Source organism: Cavia porcellus, unplaced genomic scaffold (genome assembly GCF_034190915.1).
Source record: "Cavia porcellus strain 051 isolate PalLab524CR breed Dunkin Hartley unplaced genomic scaffold, mCavPor4.1 scaffold_31, whole genome shotgun sequence".
NCBI lineage: Eukaryota > Metazoa > Chordata > Mammalia > Rodentia > Caviidae > Cavia > Cavia porcellus.
The window spans coordinates 13,674,001-13,701,057 of NW_026947514.1; the positions used below are offsets into that span (position 1 = coordinate 13,674,001).

The 27,057-nt window shown below is 42.4% G+C and overlaps 2 protein-coding genes across 6 annotated transcripts in view; one reads left to right on the forward strand and one right to left on the reverse strand.

The window, feature by feature from the left end:
* Tdp1 (tyrosyl-DNA phosphodiesterase 1) overlaps nt 1–19,365 on the reverse strand; it is an 88,681-nt gene extending 69,316 nt beyond the window's left edge. For 2 of the 3 annotated variants that reach the window (XM_003472471.5, XM_063241210.1), the window contains exons 1-6: nt 19,256–19,364; nt 11,523–12,085; nt 9,138–9,181; nt 7,948–8,003; nt 4,676–4,772; nt 863–897 (exon numbers count right to left, since the gene is read on the reverse strand). In XM_003472471.5, coding sequence (XP_003472519.1) covers nt 863–897; nt 4,676–4,772; nt 7,948–8,003; nt 9,138–9,181; nt 11,523–12,078 — 788 coding nt within the window. In that variant the 5' untranslated portion in view covers nt 12,079–12,085; nt 19,256–19,364. Of the gene's footprint in view, nt 1–862; nt 898–4,675; nt 4,773–7,947; nt 8,004–9,137; nt 9,182–11,522; nt 12,086–19,255 lie in introns of all 3 variants that reach the window. The other variant, XM_063241209.1, reaches the window with a different exon arrangement.
* A 1,136-nt stretch (nt 19,366–20,501) lies between these two features.
* Efcab11 (EF-hand calcium binding domain 11) overlaps nt 20,502–27,057 on the forward strand; it is a 170,111-nt gene continuing 163,555 nt past the window's right edge. The window contains exons 1-3 of one of the 3 annotated variants that reach the window (XM_063241212.1): nt 20,502–20,782; nt 21,319–21,414; nt 25,818–25,863. In XM_063241212.1, the coding sequence (XP_063097282.1) occupies nt 20,708–20,782; nt 21,319–21,414; nt 25,818–25,863 (217 nt within the window). In that variant the 5' untranslated portion in view covers nt 20,502–20,707. The remainder of the gene's footprint in view (nt 20,783–21,318; nt 21,415–25,817; nt 25,864–27,057) is intronic. The other 2 variants (XM_063241211.1, XM_003472470.5) reach the window with 2 other exon arrangements.

The following is a 27,057-nucleotide window of genomic DNA, read 5'->3' on the forward strand; positions in this document are numbered from 1 at the left end:
AGTAGCATCTATTCGAGGCAGCTTATGCTTATCCAGATCACAGAGCTTTGTAAAAGGTGAGGTGCCTGCAGGCACAAGATGATGAGGCAGGAGATTAGGACTTGGCAAAGCTGGCTGGAGAAGCACAAAATCCCAGGACGCATGCACAAGACAGTTCCCAGTGCCCTGCAGGTGGACTTCTCGCAGAACTCCAGAGGGTTTTTGACAGGAGGGCTGAGACTTGGCTTCAGCCTGAAGACTGAGTGTTCCGGAAAGGATGGTCCAGGGGCCGGGGGTTTAGCTCAGCAGCAAAAGTGCCCGCCTGGCAAGCACGAGATCACAGGCCTGCTCTCAGGCTGCAGGGTGCGCTTGTTTTCTGACTGCCCAAATTGGCCCAAATTCACTCTGCAAAGACTGTTTCTTTTTTGTTTGTTTGTTTTTTCATCCACCATTAATAAAATTTTGCTACTGCTTGTGCTTGTCTTGACTACTTGCTTGCTCAGGACAGAAAGAATCTAAAAACCAGCTCCAGAAGGAGGCTCCAGCACCCTAAAACCCGGTAACAACTGCACACATACAAGCACCCATGGTTGCAAGGACCACACAGAACCTAATCTGTTCCTTCAAGCCTGGTACACAAGCCCTGCACAGAAGGGAGAAGCTTCAGAACAGCGGTTTATACTTTCACGCTGACAGCCAGAATCTCAGCATTAAATCTTAAAGCTACTACAGCACAACTCCACGCACTTGGCTACTGACAGTTTTGTTTTCCCCCCTCTTCCAGCAACATGATCACAGATCAGCCCCTGTAATGGCACTTCTGCAACAGTACGCTTTGATGCATTAAAATCATAGCCTCCTCCATTTCATAGAGGTTACTTACGTGTGGTGTGTTCCAAAGGCAATATCCAATTTCGCCTAAGATGAAAAAAAAGGTCATTTATTTAAAAGGGGGGAAAAAAACCTTGCTAATATTTCTAGCTATTGAAAATTTAAAAGGAGGGGCTGGGGGTTTAGCTCAGCGGCATAAGTGCCTGCCTTGCAAGCAGGCAGTCGTGAGTTCGATCCCTGGTACCGATAAAAAGGAAAAAGACAAAAAAAAAAAAAAAAAGAAAATTTAAAAGGATCCAGTTCTAAAAACTGTCTGCTGCCCTCTATTGACCATTTTTATTGCAGCATCTAGTAAGGTTCAGAAAGAACAAAACGGTTTGGTTCCCCAGAATGATTTAATATTGACTGCATTTTAAATTATAGTAATTAAGATTCAGAAACTTAATTTCTTTAGCTGTCAAAAAAACTAATAAAACAAATGTGATCTACATGAGGATTTAAAATTATGTGTTTGGCTTATTATAGAGGAAATTAATATACAGTGTTCAGGGCTTATTTAAAAGAAACAATGTGATGCCAACACAAAGATGATAAATTAAAATAGAAATTTTCTTAGACTGAACACATAGCAAGTGCTGGAAAATAAAGAGATACTAAATCCATTTTTGTTATAAAACGACCTCCTTATGAATAAATGGAGGGCATGCAGAGAGGCAAATGTATAATCCAGGATTCAGCTTAGTAAAATCTTGGGGGAGCAGAACACGTGAGAAGGGAGAGATCCTGTCGTCACACGTTTGTACGATGTTAGAAACACCTGTGTTTCTATGCCTTGGTTTTCTCTTCTTTAAAACTGGGTGTGGTTAGCCGGCTGTGATGGTACACAGGATATAAAAGGAGGCCTGCTTACAGTGAGCTCTGTTCACAGCAGCAATCACTGCCGCATACCTGGCCCTACCGCAGGACAGAAGAGGGCACTGTCCACTGGGGGCAGTAATGAGCACTGGACGCCTGCGAGTGCAGCACAGGCCCTGTGGGAGATGCCTGTCCACCCACCAGAAATTCGGGCACTGCACTCTTTTAGGTGTGTTCAGGGATGCTAACCTCTGGGGAGTGCTTGTGTGCTCCACGCATGGGAGGGACAGCTGGGAACTGCTCTTCATGTGTTTAGAATTACAAAACTAGAAGAAGACTGTCACTTTGTAAACTGATACTTAGCTGAGAAGGAGCACTGGTCAAGAGATCAGACTTTTGTTTTTTACAAGTTACAGGACTTTAGGCAAGTTGAAGCATGAACAGCAGGTAATGTTTGATGAGTGCTTCTGGGGGGAGGGCTAATGCACCAAATTCTTTAAAACTCTGTGAGGAAGAGCACTGTAATGCTTTCTGAACATAAGAAATTAGGTTTAAACAATTAGGCTTCAGTGACAAGACCTGAAAGAGAGACAGTGTTATGGGCTGAATGCTGAGTGTCTCCTCATTTGTAATTCATGTTGTACCAACCCTCAATGTGACTGGGAGACAGGAACTTTTTGGAAGTGATCAGAGTAAACAAAGTCATATGCATGTGTGGGGGTGGGTATCAATTTCTAACAGTGTTCTTATGAGGAAAGACACAGGAGTGGTGCATGGGCCCCCGCCTCCCTCTACTAAGTGAAGACCTGTGACAGTAGCCATACACAAGCCAGGAAAAGTCCTCCCCAGGACCCAAACGGTCTTGCACCCTGGTTTTACATTTCCTACCTTCCAGAACACTGAGAAACAAGTGCATTAAAATGCCCAGCATCTGGACCTAGGTAGAGAGCTGGACAGAACCCAGGCAATCTGACCCTTGACTACTATACTAAGGTCTCAGTCTCTATCCTGCTTCAATGACAGTGATGCTAGAAACATTGAAGAATTCATTCCAAAAACAAGACACAAAGGCATTTCAACAGGTCAGGGTAGGGTCTACTTCTGTACCTAGTACTAGAGTGGAGCCATGCACAGTTCTTGGCCCCTCAGCCAAGACAGGTCTCCTTACGCCCTCTAGTGGCCGGTTCAGAGTAGGTTACCAAGAGCAGCTCTGCTAAACTTTTTAACATACTTCCTATTGGAAACACATTTTCGGTATTTAACCACTGTTTTTCAAGATTCTTTTTCTATCTGCTTTCTGCTTGTGACTATCTTACTCCATGTTAGCTTCTTCTATTTCCGGAACAGACACACAACAATGGCATTTTAGATGCCTGTTAAACAAAGGCACACCTGTGCGCAGAAGATGAGTCCCATGCTGGGTAGAAGATGACATATTTGGAAATCACGATTATACAAAGTGCAGTGGGTGAAAGCTAGAAAAACATTGTGATGCATGTTTAAAGTTGATCTGATTAAGCTCTTGCGCTGTTTTGATCTTACACACACAAATAGCATTTATAGTTGGAACAAGAGCGATAAAATGTGAGCTGAAATCCTGAAATCTTGCATGAGTGGAGAAAAATAAGAAACTAGAAGGAAAACAGCAAGGAAAAGGAACCTGGGTACCAGCTCTGTATTCCGAGAGCAGAAATCTTGAGCCAGTTTCACTAAGTTGATGATAGAACAGTCATAAAAGTTATTTTTTTAACCTATTTTCTCATGAACAAGCTGACTACCCTAAAAGGAACATGAAAAGATGGGTGTTTCAGCAGCTAATTCATAACCAACATTTCCACAAATGTAAAAAATTCTTCTGAATTTCCTTTAGTCTTGTTTTGCTTGGTTTTTTTTTTTGTTGTTGTTGTTGTTGTTTCTATTCAAAATAGCCCATGAAATCAAAGATCGTTTTGGGTGCAGCAATGGGTCATGTGAAAAGCCCAAGGATTCATTTGGTCACACTGTAGGGTGACTACAAAGTATGAAACTAAAATTACAGGGAACTATAGAGAAACTGGGTAACAGTTTTTGAGTGTGTATCCTTTCTTTTCTACTTTGGATTGGTTCCAGCCAAGCAAGCCGAGGTACCCATTATGAAACTTTTCAGTGCTCCCTCAGTGGGCTTGGGTCACACACAGCTGGAGTCACTAAAATTTCCTAACGGGTTTTTAAGCTATGAGTCTCTCCAGTACAGAACTCAGGTCCAACTGATGTGAAAAAGAATGGAAGACAATGGCCGAAGAGTCAACAGCAGCAAAGACCTGAGGCGCCACATTGTAACGAGAGGCCCTGCTTAGCGCTGACGCTCAGGTTTTAAGAGGCAGAGTCGGTGGTGTTAGTGCTTGTCTGTATCCCAGCATTCTGCAGGCTCAGGCAGGATTATAAATTGGACCCCAGCCTGTGCAATTTGGCAAGACCCTGTGTCAAAACAGGAAAGAAGAAGGGCTGGGGATGTAGCTCAGTGAGAAGGGCTCTAGGTTCAATCCCAAGTACTTAAGGAAAAAAAAAGGGTACATGGACAAACCAGCTATCAACAGAGTGCTAGCAGGCTGGAAACATATCTGGATCTATGCTGCACTGAGTGCAAGTGACAAAAGCTAGGTGATGAGAGAGAATAAGAGAAACAGGATAGATTACTTTGACTATAGAATCACTGACAAGAGCAAAGAAGAGATATACTCTGCTGGTCCCAGAGGAAGAAAATTGGGACCAATGGATGGAAATTACAAGCAGAGAGACTTTTAAGGTTAATATAAAGAAAAATATTTCCAACCATCAGTTGGGCTAGGTCAGGCTATCTCAAGAACATGGTCAGGCTATCTCAGGAAGTGCTTAGACTGAGGTTAGACAAACACATGCTGGTGATGACTGCATTGGGGGACACGACTGTGGCACTGGGTGGCAGGGTGGACTAAAGGTCTGAAGTTCCCTTCAACTCTTAGACTGACCAGGATGTCAACAGGCAGCTTACCTGGCACAGGGAAACGTTGGCATAGGGCTTTGCCTGTGCATGCAAATCAGCCTTAGCTTCCCGTTTGTCACCATGTACAAGCAGGATGGGTTTCTTTCTGAAAGGTGGAAAGAACTGTTTAAGATGCATCATTCATGAAGCTCAATGCTTGCCCTTTTGAATGCCTTCTTCCTTTTGTGACCGAGTGCAGGGCCCAACACATGGCCTCGGCAGAAACGCTCATTCACTGTTCTTGTAAAGGACCAGATGGGCCCGACCCCAAAGGCTGTCATAACACAGCTGGGCTGAGACTCAACAAGGTCCTTGAGCAAATAATCTGAAGTAGTACATAAGAACCTGTGTTAATACATTTAAGATCAGATAGATTAAAGATGCACAGTCATCATTATACATATAGAATTGTTTCGGATCAAGCAAAAATGGATTCACTTTGGGCTTCTATTTACCAGCTCCTACTAGTTGTTCTGGATACTACTGTTCAGGAAACAGGATACAAAAGGAAATGGCCCAAGCCCATAGCACAGTGCAGATTTATTAATAGGTAGTTACATTCCAATGAACCACAGCCCAAAGTACATTATAATTTTTTAAATTCCAAAGACTACATAAAAGCACTCTTCAGGAACAGACTAAAAAGGCATTTAAGGGATCCTTGATCCCCAGTTAATTCAAAGAAAGACAATCCTTAAAAATCAATGTATCTTTTTACTAGCTTGCCTAACACAACAAAAATTGAATTTTTCTTCAACAAGCAATCAAGCAACAAAAACAACTGCAGTCACTTTCAGATTTATCAATTACACTGCATAATGAGTGTCTGCCACACATGAAGGGGCAACATTCAACGAGACAGAAACACCACAGGAAATGCAATTTCAGCACTGCTGCGTTATGCCCATGTAAGCTGTATTCTAATGTCTCAGATAAAACAAAATTATGAAGCATACATTCTTAACTTTTTCCTTACTTGAAAAAAAAATTTTGACAACTAGAACAACAGCATAGAGCGTAACATAAGAAAGATTCGTACATTTGTCTGATAATAAGAAATGTTACCAGACTATGGAGTCATATTAAAGATAACTGATTAGGGGCTGGGGATTTAGCTCAGCAGCATAAGCGCCTGCCTTGCAAGCGCATGGTAGTGAGTTCGATCCCCGGAACTGATTAAAAAAAAAAAAGTGAAAAAAAATAACTGATTAATAAAAGTTGAGGTCTTCATTAATTCCTCCAAAATTTATGGGTTCTGTGAACTGTTATAAAAAGGCAGCATCTATACAGTGCAGTGAGGTACAAATCCTCCTGGGTTGGAATTTTCTACAAACTATGGAGGTTACCTAAACTCACTCCTTTCCTTACAGTGCTCTAGACCACCGCATTCCCAAGACACACTGTATAATAAGAGGGTGAAGAGGAGGGAGAACTCTTCTGCCCTCTGACTTCAGTTGCTCAGTCTAGTGTACACTATGTAAGTTTGTTACAGCTGCTGTAACAAATCACAAGACAATGGCTTAAGGAGAAATTTGTTTACAGCCCCGGAAACGAGAAACCTGGGTCCTGATGTTGGTAGGGCTACTGCCTTCTGGGCGTTGACAAGGAGAATCTGTTCCAGGACACGGCCTGGCTGCAGGTAGCCTCAAGCACTCCTTGGGGTTACATGACATCCTTATACCTTTATAGAGTCTTTGTGTGTGTGTGTGTGTGTGTGTGTGTGTGTCTGCGCGTGCAAGCTTTCCCTTTTATAACAACACCAGTTATACTGTAGGGGCCACTCTATGAGCTCCTTTTAATTTGACCAATAACCTCTATAAGGATTATCCCCAAACGGACCCGCATTCTGAGGCATCAAGGCTTAGGACTGCTATACTCTTTTTAAAGTGAGACTTCACCCATAAAAGGTACTAAAGGGATTTAAGTGTGCACTTTGGCAACATTGTAAAGGGGCAACATCTGATGACAGGTCTTTGAGAAGCAAAAGGATGAAGAGCAGAAAACACGTATGCAACACCCAGGGATGCAGCTCTGGGAAGGGCTTGTGACCGATCACACCCACTGTTCCAGCCATCCAGTCTCTCCTTCCTAGCAGTACTCTGATTTTAGGCAGCACAAGCTGTATTCAGCCGGAAGGTCACATTCCCAGCCTCCTTCAGGTCTGGTGGTCATGCACTTGAGCTCTGCTCAACGAGGGAGAAGCAGATGCTGTGTGGGACCAGCAGGACAGATGCTCCTGGGGGCACAACTGGGACATGAGCCCTTCCTTCCTTCTCTTCTTCCTTGCTACCAGGAACACAAACAAGCGAACTGAGGCTCTGGCTGCCATCCTGGAGCAGGAGGTGACTTTGAACATACCACGGTGAGACAGAAAGTCAGAAGACAGGTCTATAAATCCTGGAGAAAACCATGACATCCTCCAATTCAGATCACAAATGTGTACCCGCTGGGCTTCTTGGGCTGGAAAAACTAATTTCTGTTTTGTTTAAATCACTGTTATTTTGGGTTTTCTATTAACGTGCAGCTAAAACTCATCCTTCATGTTATAAATTAAACACAAGCTCTTGAGTGCCAAAGCTGCTTGGGAAACCTCAGCAACATTTTACCCTCTCAAGTGACAAAGGTCTCCACAATCTGATGCATGCACCTTACACGCACCAAGAGGACCCTGACAATCATTTTTCCTGTGTATAAATGTGCCAGGAACAAGGACAGGTAGCATGTCACTATGCCAAGCTCTACTGGCCTGCACCGCCTAACATGCAGCTGATGAACTGCATCTATCACCTCCACAGTCTACAAGAGGGAAAGCCCAAGACATTCTTTCGTAGGTCCAGAACTACAGAAGAATCATTGCCAAGCACAGAATCACTGGAGAACTCAGGAAAAGAGGAGCACCAAAGTGCTAGGCAGGTGTTAGATGATGTGCTGGCAGGCACAAGGGTACAGGCCCGCTGGGAGATGTATTGCCTCCATATTAACACTGGGCATGAAGTCCTAGCATTTGACTTGGAGCCTGTCTTTACCTACTTCTTGAACAGAGCACAGAGGAAAACGCTCCAATCTCTTCAAACAATGTATGGGATTAAACGGGACTTTAAAATGCTATTTGCTTAAAATGACTTAATGTCAATCTGATTTCAATAGCTTCTAAACAAACACTAAAAAAAGGTGAGTGGTTTTCATCTGAGAAATACAGATCTTATGCTTCAAAGCAATTCAGTTTTACTATTTGTTTATTATTATTATTATTACAGCATTCTGTTATCCACGGAACTCACCTGAATTCTGGTGGATACTGTTTTACAAGCCAGTCCACGTCAAAGCAGTAGTTAAACTAGATGGGGAAGAGAAAAGTAACTAACCACAGGTTATGCAGTTCAGAAGAACCATTCATTAAACTGAAAGAAACGCTAAAATAATAATGCACTACGTATATAATTTATAAACCTGTACAATAACTATGCTGAAATACTCATAAATAAACTTAAATTTTATCCTGAAGGAATACATGGCTAAAGGAATCTGCATAAATGCAGCCATATGTACAAGAAAAATAGCTTCTAAGGAAATTATCTCCGCATGCTTTGGCAGTATTTGTACTTGTCAACGCGATGGTGCTACATTATTTCTAACAGTCCTACTATTAATTTACATAAAGGAGCTTATACATGCATCCCTTTTCTCCTAAGTGATTTTAAAATGATAGATTCTGGAGAAAGGATCCCAGGACTTTTAGAAAAGGACATTTACTTCCAGCCCAACTTATTGATTAGCTGGGTACACACATACTTTGTTCTGGGCTCTCGCTATGTTATTAACAATCCCATCCTGACCACAAGTGGATCTTAGCCGTGGGACCTTGTGACGCCTGGGGCCATCCTGGGCCTAGGAGCTCAGTCTCGCTCAGAGCACCCACAGGTGTAGTCTGGAGACCAGGACTCTTTAGGCCAAAGTGAACACAAAGGGCACAGAGAGCTTGGCTTGCTGGAGGGACATGGCCCTTTCTTTGGACTATTCCTTGGCAGTGTTAATATGATTCATGAACACAAAGGGACCAGCTCAGTCACATAAGAGCCATGGAATATGCACAAGAACCTGTAACTTCCACTCATATTTTTTTTAAGTTAAATCAAACTTGCCTTCACCATGCTATCCACTGTGGTGGATGCAGGGGGGTGGAACAAAAGTCCTGAGATTATCAGAGGCTGCAATGTCCAAAGTGACCTCCTGGTCAGTCCTGGTGGTCTGATCAAGAGTCAGGCACCTTAATTGATAGTGACATCCACTTTCCATGGCCATGGGCCCTCCAACTATGGTGCAGGGTGCCAGTCTCTTGCTAGGCATGTGCCATCTCTGGGGCTGCACAGACTGAGACACCCCCCCACACCACCTCTCATACTTTCTTATAAAGATGTTTAATTATTTGTGTTTTCACCTGAGTTAACAAACCATGTACTTGTAAACTCACCTGAGCTGAGGAAACAAGTGTCCCAAATAGAGGAGATAAAATATCTACAAAGAAGAAACACGATTCACACTTAGTGAAAAGTCTTGTAGTCATAACAATCACGATTAACTTATTAAACAGTTAGCAACCATCAAGATGTGACTCAGGAAACAGTAAACTGAAAATTATTACAAAGCTAGGCCTTGATGTGTCAGAAAATTTCCCAGTGGTATTTAAAGTTTAATTATACATTCTTTTATAAAATATAACTAAAATCTGCAGCTTCAATACTGGGTGACAGTCAACACCTATGTTCATACTTTTTTCTTTCTAGGGTCTTTGAATCTTTACCCCTCCAGTTATCCATCTCTGTCCCCAGTGCCTCTCTGGGATCTTGGAGCACTGAATTCCCATGGTTTTAAACTGACACCCCTGGTGTTTCTGGTCACCTTGAAGGAGATCTCATTTAGCACCCATTAAAACTTCATGTTAGATCAGAATGTTTCTGGGTGTGAGGTACACCATAAGAAGTAGCATGTGTTCATTTCCATCTTTGATCCTATTGGTGCAACTGTGCAGGACATGTATGTGTCTGGCACTGCCCACATGTTAGCTCTTACTCCTCCAGCCACTTTCCGAAGCAGGTTCTGCTATTCCACTGTTGTGGATGAGGACAAGTCTTCCTTGGAGGCTACTCATGACCACACAGCTAGGAGGGGCAGAGTCCAAGCTGGATCCACTGTGTCCCCCTCCACCTTGCTCTAACCCACTATGCTGCCTCTGAGGGTGAAGAGTAGGGGTTCATTCAGGTACTTTACAGGTATTCACTGTGTGTAAAATCACTGCGGGCCTCTTGTCTCCCAGACATGGAGCTAGCTGCTGGGATATGAAGACTTTAAACGAACAAGTAACTACCTCTAAGGAAGTCCCCACTTTACTAAGAGGTAAACTGCAATACTTTGCTCCACTTGACCCTCCCAGCACCTCTACCTTTTGCAATGCTACTCTTTCAAGGACCCCTGGAAGGCCCCATTCCTCCATGCAATTTTCTAGACAATCCACAATTATAGTGTATGTTAATGTGCTATCTCAGACAGCGTGGCATCGAATGCCGTACGCCTGATTCAAGTCGTAGCCCTACTACTGATCAGCTCTGTAACTTTGGGCAGCGTAGTTAACTTTTCTAAACTGCAGCTGTGTCACCTATCCAATGAGGACCATTGGAACATCCCCTCATGAAGCTGTTAAGAGGATTAAAGTGTAGGTTAAAGCTCCACGCTTCATGTTATCTCCCTCCCTGAACACCTTGTGTCCATGGCTGTCTTTATCAGTTTATTTCATACAACCAAAGTCTGCAGAATTCTATGTCCTGTGCTAATTCTCTTAAAACAGAATAAAACAAAAAATACAATTGTCTTATGTTTCTTCAAAATACCTGCTAGGTAAGAAACTCTCAAAATGAAAAACAAAACTGAACTCGTTACAGTACAGGACTAAATGCACCAACACTTATGTATCAACAGAAGAAATAAAACATATAATTAAATATTTGATACAGAGAAATACTGTTGACAGTGGATAATGTGCTCTTGAATAAGCCAGAAGAAAAGTTAATCTGCAAGAAGGGAAATGATATTTACTGTGTGTATCTGCCACGTGCATGTACCATGTTGGTACTTCACATCCTGTTTTTCTGAATCCTCAGGCTAAAGAGGAGCATGCAGAAATCTGGAGAATGGCAGGTCTTGTGTGGTAACAGAGTTAATGAGTGGTGAGGCTGCGAAACTGTACCTTTGACTCTCAAGCTTCCGCTCTTTCCCCTATGGAATCAGGAGAACCAGAGACCCTTTTCCCATCATGGCTGAAATAGCTACCTGCACTGGCCGGGCTCTTTTCTGCCTCTTTCTCACCAGAAACCCAAACCAAGCTTGCAAACTGTGGTTCTGAGCCTGACTGGATGTTAAAGCCCTGCAAGCCTTGTCAAATCACAAGCATCTGAGTGGCAGCATCTGGTGGAGCTGAGAATTTGCATTTTCTACAAGTTCCAGGCTAGTCTGATGTTGCTGGGGCAGAATCAGAGAGAACAACTGCAGTCAGGCTTGGTGACTTCGTTAATAAAGTGTTCTGATCAAATGTGATCTTAAAAGTGAAACAATTCTAAACATTGTGTTGAGCACACAAGGGGCTGAACTACAGGCGTCTGAGAAATAGCCTCTGAATGCCTCCTCTAGGTAAACAGTTTGCAGTCAAGCTAATGCTTGTCAACAAGAATATTTTGTCCCCCTGAGAATAGTGAAGACTGCAAGGAAGGGTTGTTGGAGCTTGGGCCAGGCTTTTCTCCTTGACTTACCAAGGAAAATGCTCTCTAGTTTAACTCTACATCTCCTGGTTGCCCTACATCCTTACCTTTGATGTGAAGGGCTTTGGAGTTGTACTTCGGCTTAATTCCTGAGACTCTAGTGAGGTAGAACTGGAAGGGGTTCCCTTTATCCAACATGTCCCAAATGTCCTGGCCTTCTCCTGAGGTCTCGTACTCATCTTCCTCTTTGAGCCTGTGGCTGGCAGGAAGTCCATTATTTCCCGTTCTTTGGGCAGCACCATTTTTGGGAGCAGGGTTGTCTTTTTCTTCTTTGACCACTATGCGCTCAGACTGTGTTTGCTGTGTTTCTGGTCCCAGCTCATCCTCACTGCTGGACAGATGCCAGCCCAGGTCGTCCTGGGAGCTACTTCTCTGCTTTTTGGGAGGTGAAACTGAATCTGCATTGCTGAATTTCACAGGTGACATCTGCCTCCTGTATGCAGCTTTCCGAGCCTCGGAGCAGGTGTAGCTCGGCACCTGTGCTGCTTCCTGCCCAGTGCGAAGGACAGATGAGGTGGAGGGTTTGTCTGGTTCAGGCTTTTCCCCATCACTTTCCTCACTACTGGATACTGTCCACTTCCCATAACTGCCTTCCTGAGACATTGCACTTCTGCAAAGGAAAGACAGAAACATTATATCCATTCCCTGGTCCACTGGTAAAATAACCTGACAGTTCTCAAATTCCCTTCAGATGAACTTGGGCCACACATGCAGTCTTCCTGTCAGAAGCCAAGCCCTGTAACTGTTACCAAAATCTACAAGAAGTTGAAAAATTAAGAGCAGAAATCCTGGTTATCTTTCCCATCCTTACCTTTGTCTTTCAATCAAGGAAAGGTAGCTAGGGCCAAGATCCAAAATAAAGTTCTTATTCTTATTTCTGAGGTGCGTGGGTTTACATCCAATTTCAATAGTAATTCTGACTGTGTTCAAATTTTAGGGTCAAACTGGAATTTACCGATCTAGCTTTTACTCAAGTATATATCCATAGCACTTCTATGATGACTCTTTCAAAAAGAAGCCTCTTAGCATAAGTTTATCAAGGACCTCAAAAGCAATGGCAAGTGACATTTCTTTATACACCGTCTCTCTAGGGAGTGAAACAGGCGGGAGCCTTTGTAGCAGAGATGATGGGAAACCATGACTCACCCCACCCAGGGGACACCTTGCAGATCTGCTGACTTCTATCATAGGAAAAGCATTTTCAGGGGGTATCACTAAGAGGCATAAAGAGATGAGACAAAATTTAAAAGGCACACAAAAAATAGAGTGGGGGGCAGAGATGTTTATGGCCTCGGTATGTTTTTGGGAAAGTTTGGCAATGGAAATTTATGAATCTTTGGAAAGAGGAGACTCAAATTACAGATGAAAGGTGACAGCTCTTTCTGCAGGGGAAGTGTGATGGTCCATTCATGGGTGACAGGAGTTGCAGGTTGTGGGGCACCACTCCAGATGGACTGCTTTAGGCTTCAAAGCTCGGGGAGCATGTCAGGACACCTCTGGCCAGCTCTGAGGACATGACCTTGCATTCTAGTGCAGTTATATAAGGATCACTTAGCAGTAGATGACCATGCACGTGCTAGTCACATCTATAACTACATGATAACCACCTGTGTAAGAGTTAAACAACAAAGACACAGGCTGCTCTCTTTTGAACTGATGTCTGCCCTACGTGCATTCTTTTCTTCTCAAGGAAAGAGACCTCACCTGTGAAAATCCTGTTCCAAATCCCTCCTCCACACAGGTGGTAGTGTTATAGCTCATCCACAGGGAAAGAGCAGTAGTATTAGCAACAAGGAATGATTTATAAATGGCCCATGTATAGGTCAAAGGGAGTAGCCCAGGTCTACTGTGTCTTTAAGGACAGTTTTCCTGCTTATTTTTCCTATCCTGGTTTAGTACTTCCATGAAGATGCAACTAATGTGAGAAAATTATCAATCTAGATCCTAAATGAAGTCATGGAAACTTGCAGAGAAAGAAACCTGCACTGGGCCAGGTGTGGTGGTGCAAGCTTATAAATACCAACAATTTTGGAAAACGGATGCAAGATGACTGCTAAGCTTGAATCCCATCTGAGACACTTGGTGTGCTATCTTAAAGTTAAATAAAAAGGAAGGGGCCTTGGGATGTAGCTCAGTGCAAAGGCCCTGGGTTCAATCCCCAGTACCCACTCCCCCTGGAAAGATGAATACCTGTGTAAGGGAAAAAGCAAGGTAGGGGATCTCCACAGTGGAGTACAGACTGTATTGGAATTAAAACCTGAGAGGGACAGTGAGTAAGCAAACAACAGAGCAGTAGCCCTCTTGCAGGGTGGGGGATTCTCATGGGGTTTGCAGGAGAAAACCACAGCTATCTTGAGATGAGGGCATATTTTCGATCACTGGGCCATGGAGCCTACATATGCTTTTCTGTGATTGCTGAGGCCCATCATTTTAACAAGGGCCATAAAGACTGAGAGGAAAATTACAAAACTCAAAAGTCTGTGCTGGAGTAGCTTCAAGTATTGTCATCTGAAAGAGTTAAATGAGGTCAACCAACATAAACTGTAGTATTCTACCCACTGAACCTACGCTCCTCAAAGTAAAATTCACACTGTGTTAAAAGATTTCCAAATAAATACACATGCATGTTTTAAGTGGGAAAATTTATTTTAAAGGTACCCATTACTTCTCATAATTTCTTACTTAACTACCAAATTAGATAAGGTTTCTTCTGGAAATTACATTTTTCAAGGAGCTCTTAGGCAAAGTGCATGGAGACACATCATTTGCAGCTCTGGGGCTTGCCAAAGCCTCAGGGACTGCAAAGGGTGAGGGTCCCCTAGTACAGGTAGCACAGACTCACCCTGCAGACCACCCCCCTCCATCCACTTCAATTTAGGTAATACTCCCTTATTTGGAGGCAAAAAGGAGCCAAAGACCCAGAAGTCTCTAAAACTCCAGGCCACAGCACATGCATGTTAGATCTTGTGACCTGACCTGAAAGCTTTCCCCTCTCGAACTTTATGGAGGGTTAATAAATATGGACAGCATCTCATGCATGCAATTTAACACAGTGAACTCTGGGAAAGTCACCCCAGAATATGACTCAGTACCCTGTCAATCTTACTCAGAAATTTAAGGAGAGGTACTTGGGTTGGATGTCTGAAAGCTTGATTTATCTGTTTGTGTGCTCTTTACTTTCCTGTCATTCTGGCACTAATTCTCTGTTCATGCAACATTTTTGTCACCATGGACCTCCACTACTACATCTTCTGGGGGTCTTTAATAAATATAGTTGCTTTTTCCTACACTTGCAATTCTTTACTCCTGGGACACAATAGCCTGGCATTTGCTGGAGCCACCATGTAGTATCGCGTGGGTCCTGTAACAAATTATCTTAGATTGTGTCTAAGTCTTATAGACCTTACATCTGCTAAGTTTTCTATTCAAAAAATTTTACTCTTTTCAATCTGCTTCTAGACCATTGGAAAACTCTTAGTACAGATGTTTTCCTAAATTGTTTGCAATCTGCACTAAGAAACCTTGACTAAGCACGCTGGAATTGTATTGTTATAGTAAAGGGTCTGAATGCTAGTTCCCTGCATTGGATTCATGCCTATTTGCTACTTAACGCTATTTAAGCAGCACAGATACTTACAATTAAACTTTTTTTTTTAAGCTTAGGTTCTGCTAGTGTTCTATACTGTAGAGATTGCTGGATAAAGTGTTTAAGATGGCACAATTCCCTTTAAATTTTACTAGTACATGTTTGCAGTACAAATTATATTTATTGTGTGGATTTTGTGTATGTACATAATGCGTCCCAATTATTTTACTCCCTTCCCTCTCCCTCGCCTCTCTCCATCACTTGATCTCATCTTTGCTAAAGTTCTATCTCCCAGTTCGCAATTTCCTTTCAAGGAACTGTTATAGGGGCTGCAGTCTTGTGACTTTTAAAAATACTTAATAAAAGAACCGCCTTAAGAAAAACTACTGGGAGTGGTAACTCTAGCTTTCTATGAATTGTAAAACACTTCTAAAGCAAGGAATGGAACAGAATTTTCAATTAAGAGCCCTTGGGCCAAGTAGTTTGCTAGCCCAAGGCCCTGAGTGCAATCCCAGGCTACTACTCCCCACCTCCAACTGTTCTCTCTAGATTGCTTTTTCCATTCAAAAGCAAGCAGTGGCCCTCAGAGCTTGGGGAGAAAGGGTTTAGCTTCCAACTAGAGACCAGAATCTTTCTTTCCCTACCCCAAATATATGGAAAATTTTTCTCAAATTTGTGTATGATACTTGCACAGAAGCCATGCTAATCTCTGTGTCCATCAGATTTTGGTAGGGTGTGTGTTGCCACAGCCTGCATAATTTGCAAAATCTTTAGAAACCCCATAACCTCTTAGGGAATACGAAGTGTGATCAAAACACATGGTGAAGGTTTAAAAAACCACAGTAAAGCTGTATTACCATTAATCCCCTTCAAAATACCCTTGTCTTGAATACACTTATCAGATGTTCTTGTCATTTTCTGAAGCTGTTCTGGGTCTTATTTGGGGGTGAGGTGGGGTGATAAAATATCTTGAATGCTGCTGCCAAGTGCAATCCAATGGAAAGCAGACTGGTAGAAACAACTTTCCCCACCTTATTTACCAAATCTAGCACCATGTGACTTCTGGCTCTTTGCAAAGTCCATGGAGTAAGTGTGTTCAGTAGCGAGGGGGAATATTTTGAATGGGACTAATAGCAATGTATTTTCTACTGTAATACATTTTTCAAAATTTAAACACAACATACATGATATCTATATCTATATGGATATATATTATGGTTTTCTGAGACAGGCTCTTGCTTTATAGTGCAGGCTGGCCTTGTACTCACAATGTAGCCCAGGCTGACCTCAAACTTGTGATTCTTCTGTCTCAGTCTCCTAGGTGCTGGGATTCAAGTGTGTGCCACCACCCTAGCTTCACCATATTTTTAAATCATACCCTGGGTGATACCGCAGACGGGTCCTGTGATTACAATTTAAAGATATAGTAACCTAATTTATAGGTAGTTTTTCTATAATATAGAAAAGAACAAAGAATCTGAAAATCTTCATTCCTGTATACCCTGGTCTTTGTTCTGAAGGTAGGAGCCAAAGAAACCCTAAACATACACAATTCTAGGTGTTTTACAAGAGAACCAAAACCACTAGAAAATGGAAATGTATATTTAGGAAAATATGGTATATTTAATAGTCAGATCTGGGTACTGTTAACCTGTATTAGTAAGACAAAATCCCCAAGGCTAATACCCAGAGAAAACTCTGTGGATAAAGTCATTAGTGACTAAAGTTTTCAATTTTATCTGTATTTTCTAGAACCTTATGGAGGTTGGGGTTCCTGACAACAAAGACAACAATAACAACAATGAAAGTTTGAAAAAGGCATTTCCTAGAGAACAGAGCTCCTTTTCTGGCTCTGATGTATTCATAGTTGAAGCTTGGAGCCTGCTAACACTAAAAATTCTGAGTTGTTAAGCTAACATAAAGAACTCTTGCAAATACACCAATAAAATTGTGTATCATTAAGTCTAGCAGGTTATTTATATATATTTTTGAGACAGTGTTGCTCTATGCATTCCAGAATGACTTTGAACTCATTATGTAGCCAAGGCTGGCCTGGAACTCTGAGGGATCCTCCTGTGTCAGCCTTCCAAGTGCTGGGAGAACAGGTGTGCTCCACCTAGCCCAGCCACAGGCAATCAAGACTCTTGTCTGTAAAAGAGCTGTTGGTAAAGGCCAAGATCAACCAGGAACTGACTAACTTTGGAGAACCGGATGTGGTCACCAGCATCAGAATTTTACTTCACTGTCAGGATCAGGTTCCAAGCATGCCACAGCACTTATATCTGATGCAGTTTGCCAGGTGTAGATCCCAAGAGTTTTCTTCCAGTTGTTTACTGTCTCCTGGGCAGTCACATTTTTAGTTAAGTAGTGCTGAGAGCATTACAGTACAGGTGGGGTGACTTGCATGCACATACTTACTCAGGGCAGCACAGCTCTCATGACAGAGGTGCCTGCAATCTGATACTTACTACCATCACATTATGAAAGTAACTCCCTTGCCCATTTCAATTCACTGTCTTTGCTTAAATCAAGGCAATGCTGTAGTGTTGTAGAAATGCTTTAATCTTGTTTTTGAACAAACAGCAGGCTTCTGATTCCTCTGCAAGCATCTGTAACACTTTTGTTTACTGTCAGCAGACGGCAGCTTGTGGCTCCATTACTCACAATAACAAAATAAAGTGTACTTTTAAAAAGACCGTATTTATGCAAAAGAGCAACTCGATCTAAATAAAAACATTAGGTTAAACAACAGCATATGTGTTAAGAGAACAAAAACAAAAAGTGGAGAGAAAGACAGGTGAGTGAATGCAATTTGGCCAATATTGTGTGAAGATGAAGTTCTATTTCCCCTACCAAATGCCAGCTCTGAGCACTGTCAGAGCTTTCATTAAGGACTTTAAAATAAAAAATAAAATGAAAAGGGGCTGGGAATACAGCTCAATGGGTTTAATCTTAAATTCCACAAGCCAAACCCATAGCCATTTAGCCCTACAAATGCTTCCTCTCCCCACCCCTCACCAGAATCAGCTGAGACAAAGTCTGCACCCGCCCCCCCTGCTCCTTCTCAGATTTCAGACCCTCAGGTGGGTCTGGGTGCCAGGTTGTTGGGTTGAAGCCAGGGAGCCAACAAAGGGCAAACATGGGCCCCTAAGTAAAACTGAGTCAAAACTAGGTACTAACTGAAAGTGAGCTAACTGTTAGGCCTTAGTTTTCTCATCAGTAAAATGGGGGGCCACGCTCTTCTTCCAGTCTTCATCCTCTCAACATATATTTAATGAGTAGCTACTAGGTATTAAGTGCTGGGAATAAGGAGTTAAAGATGTACAGTTTTTGCACTAGAAAAACAATTTTAGGGTGGAAGATACAGATTAAATATTATTTTGAAAAACTCAAGATGACTGATACTCATTGCATTTTAAAAGGATGACCTAGCTTCCTCTGGAATAATCTCTGAAGTAATGGGTGAGGCGTGAAAAAGAACTAGTAGACTAAAAGATGGGGTGAAAAGCATTTCAGGTAGAAGCAATCCCATCTGCCAAAAACAAGGGCTGGCATCCCACTGAGGATTTTAATAAGGGGAAGTCCTTGGCCCACTTTATCTCGTTGGGACTATTACGGTTGCTACAACTCTGTGGGGGAAATGGTTTGGGACCGAAAGCGACCAGGACAAGGCTCCTGCGGAGCTGCGAGGGTGCGAAAAGCAGAGAGCACGGGACGAAGCGGGCTGATTTTTGCAGAGGAAGAGGTGTCTGCTGCCAACTCTTCTGATTACTCATTCGGGCCAGGAACTTTCCCAGGTACAAACTCAATGCACGCGCATAACGGGACACAAGGGGACTATCAGAAAGGTCCAGGATCTGGCTTGGGATGAGCGCTCAAAATGAGCTACTGCGACTGGCGGTGCGAGACAGTCACATCCAAAGCGCGGCTGCAGGCCTTGCAGCCCACCCTTAGGGCCGGAGTCGCGTGTCTGGCTGCGCAACCCCTAAACGATGCGATCATTGCAGAAACCGAGGCCCGGGAGCGAGGGGACCCTGCTCAGTGCCGCCCCAACCCCAGGCTGCATTGCTGCCTCGCGATCTGCCTCCAGCTTAGGAGGCCACCCACGACACCGGCGGACTCCCGCGCCCAGCGAGCCGTGGCCACCACAGCTGCGACCAGCGCCAAGTCCACATCCGCCACCGTGACACTCACCTGGGCTCTCAGAGTCCGCCGCCGCCTAGATCCCGCCCAGCGCCACGTCTGCGCATGCGCAGCGTTCAAATCCCACCCCGGGCTGCGGCGCGCGCCGCTTCCTCTCCACAAAGGCCTGCTTGTGGGTCCTAAAGCCCGTCCTGTCCAGAGTGATGCCTGAGTGCGTTCTCTGGCGCGCCAGGATGAGGTGGGGTAGTGAAGGCTGACCTGGAGACTTCTACAAAAGGGGAGAAACAGAAAGGTGTTCTCTAGCATTTTTCTCAGTTAATTAGTGAAACTCATCCCCTTTATGGGTATTTTCAAGGACAGCTTCAAGCTCCCAATTCGAAGCCCCAGGCGGCGTTTGCTGATACAGTTGCAGAGCCACCAATTCAAGAATTGGTATTGGCGGTGGCGTCTCTCGGTAAATGAGAATGAGCTGCGGGTTAGGGGTTGGTCTGGGTCCCGCAGCGCGGACTTTTAATCGTACTGTGAAATAAAATGTTAAACGAGATCCTGCCAGACTGAAAACCGTGAATGTCTGTTTCTTCCTTGAAACTTGTGTGTGTGTGTGTGTGTGTGTGTGTGTGTGTGCGCGCGCGCGGACACACACACACGTTTTTTAACCTTACCGAATGCCAAAAGAATAGAAGGACCTCAGATAAACCCATCTGGAAAGCGGAACTCTCCCATAGTCCTCGCTTTTAATACGAATTTTGCTATGGAACTTGGGTCTCATGACGTTTATCTATGTATTTATTCCTTGAGTCTTCTCCAGCCAGACATCAGGTTCAGAGCGCTGCATAGTGTGGGTCAGTGGGTACGTCCTGACAGCTCCTTTAGTTTGCTTATTTTATTGCAGGGCTCCTTTGTGCCAGGCACTGCGGTAGACGTTGAAGTTTTCCGGAGGACACAAACATAAGTTTTAAACCGGCAGAAACAAGAACAAACGTAGTAGTTTGATACCAATGGCATTCAGATTTAAAGGTGAATCCTACTCTTGGCTTGGCTTGTTCGGTTCTTTTTGTGTTTTGTTCTCATTTTGTGTCTTTCCGGACGTCTAGCCTAGCCACAGATCAAAATAATTATTGTAAGGTTGGTAGGGAAAACTCTTACAGATATATTGGAGAAGAACGTAAGAGCCAAGATGTAGAGTAGTTGATACACTGAGTGCCCTGAGGTGCACTAGGAGTTAAGGGGCTGTAGACAGGGGGCGGAGCCAAGAACTGGGGGCGGAACCGAGTGCTGAGGGCGGACCTGAGAAATCTCCGGCCCCAGACTGGTCCACAAGGAAGTTGTTAAACAAAGCTCCTGACCAATAATACTGCAGGATCAACGCCAGTGGCTCGCAGGCCGTCCAATGGGTGGAGACGTTGGAGTTGCGCGGCGAACTTCGGCTTCCTGAGGCGTGGTGGGCGTGATCACTAGAGGAGTTTAGACCAGCTAATTGAAGAATTGGTAGTGGCTGTGGCGATGTCTCTCTCTAAAGCTGGATTCTGTTCGCGGACACGGGAAGCCAGCCCCTTGGAACACAGGAAGTGGGTGGAAGTAGGTGTCCAGGTGGCTCCAGGCCCCTGTGTTCCTGGGTTTCGTTTCAGTCCGGTGGTATAAAAGAGTGCTGAGCGGCCCAAAAAAGGGGCATGGTTATTGACCAGGCCTAGAACTGCAAGACTTCTGCTCCCAGTCTGGTGTTCGGACTGCTTCCAAGCCCCTCCTCCCTTCCATAGTTTATTAATAATCTCGAATTTACGTCTCTTCACACTCTGTTCAAAGCTTGCGCTTTTGCCTCATTTTCCTAATTACTCGACTGAGTTATGGTAGAATTATCAGCCTAGGGATTAAGTCTTTGGCAATTTTTTGTGGGGTGGATTTTACTCTTCACTGAAGTTTCTCTTGAATTGTCTTAAACTTTCTCTTGAATTTTGTGGGGTGGATTTTAGTCTTCATTAAGTTTCTCTTGAATTAAAATTAGGACAATAAAACTCTTTTCAGAGTCCCTCTACTGTGCTGCGTTTTAGATGTTTTGAAGTTCAAATTTAACATAGTTTGTGTCTTACTAACTGAAGATATTTAATATTCTTTAGGTATTTAAAGCCTGCGATGCAGATAATAAAGGCTACCTAAGCAGAGAGGACTTTAAGATTGCTATCGTAATGCTGTTTGGTTACAAGCCCTCCAAGGTAGAGCTTGCTTTCTTATATATTTGGGAATGGGATAGATAATAATTCGAATGAGTCCTAAGAAAAGTTTCGAGGGGTAGTTTAAGATGTTTGTAAGACAAATTTCTGATTTATAAGCAATTATGAGTTCACCAGTGCTAGATTTTACTTTTTTTGATAAGGATCCAACTCAGAGATGAATTAAAATCTATCTCACTTAAACTCAGGAAATGAGTCTCCATCAAGCTGCTAATAACTATAATATATTTAAGGTGTTAGAGCGTTTTCAAGAGGGGGGAGGGGCTGTTAACGGGAGTAATTCACCTGGGAGAAAGACCTTTAGTCTCTCCCCTTTAAATGTAAAAGTTGTGATACACACCTGTAATCCCAAGAGTACAAGGCTGAGACAGGAAGATTGCCAGTTTGAACCCAACCTGGGCAACTGGGTGATTTAGCAAGACTTTGTCTCAAAATTTAAAAAAAGTAAATTTTCAAAAAAATTTAAAAGAGCTGGAGATAAACTAGGCGTGGTAGCGTGAGCCTGTTAAACTTCAGCACTCTGGGACTGAAGGAGGAAGATCAAGCCCAGCCTGGGCAATTTAGGGAGTGACTTGGTTACTTTGCTCTCATTGCTGGGACAAAATACCCAATACCCAAAATAAAGCAAGGAAAGGTTTATTTAGCTCAATGTGGAGATTTCAGTCCATAATCAATTGGCTCTAAGGCAGGGTGCCACAGCACCAGGGCAACATTCAAGGCAGCAGCCAGAGCAGAAAGGGGAAGAACAAACCTCTTCTCCCTTTATGGTAAGCAGGGTAGCACCCCCTTAGCTGGATATAGTACTCATACCATCTCTGTGCCTGCTTACACAGGCTGAGGATATTTACCAGGTAAGAATCCTGACTCCTTGTTGACTCTCTTAGGCTTCTAAACTTCTCAAGTTGACACAATGTATCAACCATAAAAGGAACATAGACCTTTTCTCTAAATTAAAAGGGGTGGGATGTAGCTTAGTATGAAGGCCCTGGATTTAGTGCTAGTGCTGCCAAAAAAAATTCTGTGTTTAAATTATAAAAGTAATGCAGTATTCAGGAGGCTGAGATAGGAATATTCCATGTTTCCAGCCTGGGCAACTTAGTAAGAGCCTATCTCAAAATAAAAGTAAAATAAAAAGGGGCTGGAAATATAGCTCAGTGTTAAGAGTGCTTGCCTCGCATGTGCAAGGCCATGTATTTAATTGCTAGCAACACACAGACACACATCATACATTTACATTGTCAAAAAATTCCTTTCTTACTACAAGGTCCCAGTTCCAGGGGTTACTGTTATTAGTCAGTTTCTTATATATGCTTCTAAAAAAATCCCATGCATGACAAACATGTATATGCAAACATTAGGAGCATGTTAATGCCTTTTTAACTTCCTTTTACACTTAAAAATACATTAACCTGCAAGCACACACCACTGATACATTTTTAAAAAGGGTTGTATAGCATTTCCTTTGTTGTTATTTCTATTAGTTTTCATTTGCACAAACATTGCTGTAATGAATGTTCTTTTTTAACTAAACACATATACAAGCTGGGGATTGTGGCCTATGGCTGTAATCCCAGCAGGAGGATAATAGTTCAAGGTCAGCCTGCACTACAAGGCAAGATCCTATATCAAATAACAACAAAAACAAAAAACATAGACTTACAGAGAATTATGTCTTTATGGATATGTTTTTGGAATAAATTCCTAAATGTATAACAGGTCCCGGGATATGTGCATTTGAAGTATTTTGAGTGTTGCTCTGCCGAAAAGTTTGTACCTGTTCACCAGTGATAACATTTGAGCTGAATTTCAGTGAGTCTTACTTCTGTCTAACAAGTTTTCTGCTCAGCCCTGTCTTTGTGCTATTTTGCTTGCGTGGTACTTTGCATTCTTGAGATGGATCCCTTCTTGTTAAGCTGCTGAGCTAGAGCTAATTAGAGTCAAGATATCATCCACCTTCAAGAAATTAAACTGTAAGCATTAAGCAAAAGGAAGTCCCAGGGATCTGCCTGGAATGTCTTCCTTTCTTAGACCAAAGAGTTTGGTGGATATTTATGGCCCAGCTGCTCCTTATGCGTGAGTAGAGTTTCTGCCAGCTTACAAATGCTGTGAAGAGACTCTGTTTTTCCATTTCTGCACCCTTCCATGTGCTTAAGTGCTTCACAGCGTTAAAGTCATTGTGTCCTGTTGATCCAGTTAGCTTGCATGAGTAGCTAATGTAGCTTCAGACATACTGAGTTGCTGAAAGGCTGGTTACTGTGCTCAGAGAAGTAATCAGGGCTGGCTCTCCAAAATCGCAACTTTCCTGCTAACCTGAAATCACTGTGGCTGTAATTCTAAAGCAAATCAGCTGAGAAGACTCTGCCTTTGAAGCATGGTGTTTAATGTGGGTTCACTTTTTGTCTCATTTTGTGTTTGTAAAAAATAATGCCAGGAATTTAATGACACACGATAATGTGGTAACATACTGTGTATATGCACCATGAAATTTAAGTTTTGCTTTTCATACTGGGTTAAGGTTTTGAATTTTATTTTCTGGTAAATGAGATATTTAACTGACTTTGGGTCACTGAACAATAAAGTACTAACATAGCAGTACTGTATATTTCTCAGTCATTTATACAATAAACTTATTAAATAGTTGACACTATATACTGTCCATGAAATAGAACAGATTTTAAATTTTTTATTAGGTTGAAGGTTGAGGCTTAATTTTTAAATACTACTTTTGAATTCAAATGGGATGCTGACTTTATGTCAGTTAATTAAGGTAATGTTTAAAATGTTCAAACATTTCTATCATAGAAAATGTATATTTAAAAATGTTACTATGAAATGTTACTGTGTTATGGTTATTTAATGCTATGTTGTAAATGATATAAAATAAATCACAGATCCCTGCAATTGTTTAAAAAATGAAGTGTATTAAGTTTTCTTGTTTGCTAAAAGGGACATTTGCTTTTGGTAGTTATTAGAGATACAAACATAAATGAAACACAGATCCTACTCTGAATGAATTTACCCTTTAGTATAGACAGACATACAAGAGAAAAGACAAGAATGAGAACCTAATCCTAGAGGTAGCTATAACAGGAATCTGGGTACATAGACTTAAGCTAGCCTATTGTTAAAGAAGTGTCTAGGAACACTTTGTGGGTGTTGGGCCAAGTTATGCCCTAGTGATTGACTGGATGTGGTGCTGTTAAATGAGTGGCAGGACCCCCAAGACTGGAGGGATTGTGGTGTCACCAAGTGAGAGCACTGAGAGAGATCAGGTTCAGGGGCCTCGAGTTCAGATTGGAGCAGGTTGAGTTTGTGGCGGCTGTGGGCAATCCAGGTACCTTTGCTCATCAGATACTGTGCCGGGTGGTGAAAGTCTTGGACTTTGCTGCCTTGCTTATAAGTGAAATTTGGCTTGAGGTGGATTTAGGATGTCTCATTTTTCAAGCTCAAAACAGGAGACTGAATGGCATTACCATAGTATGAAGAGCAGTAGTTTGAGGAAAGAACATTAAGGAAGCCAGCATTTAAGGGAAGACGGGGGACTCCAGAAAGGATGCAGTGGGAATCATTGGGAAAGACAAAAGGAACCAGGAAAGTGCTTGGAATCTAAGACTGACAGTAGAGAAGGTGTCAGATCCTGTCTGAGTTCTAATTCTCTAATGTTTATAAAGCTTGTGTAATAATGGGGGAAATGCTTGTTTTAGTGAAAGCAGGTCCTTGAACTTTATGTATGTTATAAATTGTGATACATTTTGATTAAAATTACTATAAGTATTGTTACTTTTCAAATGTTGTAAATTTACATAGGAAATAATAAGCTAGACTAGACCAAAATGTTAACAGTCTTTTCATTGGATGGCTTTTAAAAATATTTTTTAATCATTTTTTATGTTTTTCGTTTTGTCGTGTTATTGGTACAATCAAGAAAAAGTTTTATAAAGCTGAAGAGTCCGTTGTAACAATTGCTTGCTTTTGTCTAAAGCAAAAAGGATACATTTATGGGACAGCCAAATTGCTTTTATGTGTTGGTCAATGGAATAAAGTTTAGGGGGTGCATCATTAGAATTTATAGCAGATTGTTATCTGGTATTTTACAGATTTTTTTTTTTAATCAGTACCAGGGATCGAACTCACGACTGCCTGCTTGCAAGGCAGGCGCTTATGCCCCTGAGCTAAATCCCCAGCCCCTATTTTACAGATCTTGATGGACAAGTAAAATTAGTATTAAAGTTGTTCAGTGACTTTACCTATCTGCTGGGTTCAATAAAGTTCAGTAAAATTGTTTTCTTATAAAATACATCTCTTCCTTCATGCTAGGAATTAAGAACTTGTGCTTTGAAAACATTCAAAAAACTTACATCTTACTATTCTTTCCTTTCTTCTAGATAGAAGCAGATTCTTTGATGTCTTCAATAAATCCCAACACTTCTGGTAATATGAAAGCTAATACTGGTTTTTTATTACCCTTATTTAGACAATCCCCAAACTGAAATTGGAACACTATAATTAAAAACATAGGGACTGTGCATTATGTTTCAGCATATCTTTGTTTTGTGTCTTGTTATTCAAAAGAAAAATTTTTGTTCTTTTAATTTTGGTTAATAAGTTTGATGTATTTATAATAGGAAATTTTAAATTGTTGAAAAACATAGCTAGGTGTGGTGGCGCACACCTGTAATCCCAGCATTCGAGAGGCTGAGGCAGCAGCATTATTGCAAGACCATCCTGGGCTACAAAATGAGCTCAAGGCTGCCTGAACTGCATAGTGAGACCTTGTCTCAAAAAGACACAAAAGCAAAACAAACAAAAAACTTATAGACAGAAACGTCACACACAATTTGAGCAGTCAGAGAATCACTTGGGGTTTTGTGACATGAGCAGCTGGATGAATGGAAGTAACACTTACTGAAATGGAAGACTGGTAGGGGTGTAAGGAGTTGGGGAAGACCAAGAATTCCAACTTGAATTTGTTAAATTAGAAATTTCAATCCATGATGTCAAGGCAGTTTACTGATTCGTGTGAAGATGGAATTCAGAGAAAAGCTTTATGCTAAAGACAGACACTTGGGAATCATCAGCATGTGTAGATGGTTTTTAAACTCATGGAACGGATAAGATCACGTGGAGAGAGGAAGAGACCTGACAGCCCTAAGCGCTGCAGCTAAGGTGTCAGGTGGAAGGTGAGGAAAAGCAGAGGAGACAGGACTGGCAGGGATGTGGGAGCAGAGCGCCTGATCCAAAGCCAAGAGAAGGGGTCTTTCAATGAAGAGAGTATTATCAGCATTACCAAATGCTGCCAAAAGGTCAGGTAACATAACTGAGGAGCGTCCGTAGGAGCTGACGGCCTGGGATGTTTGGTGACTTCAACACGAATGGGTTCAGTGCACAGTGTGGGTGCAGACAGGCTGGACTGAGTTGAGGACAAATGGGATAAAATGTGGCCATGTGAGCAGATACATTTTTAGGAAGTTTGGAGTATCTGTGGATCGAGAGATGCTTCATTTGCATCTTTGTTTTGGAGATGGGAGAACAGATTTGTAAGCTTAGAATGGTCTGATGGAGGAAAAGGAATGGAGATGGTGTGGCAAGCCCGAGATCTGGAAGGCAAAGGATCTTCTCCAGAAG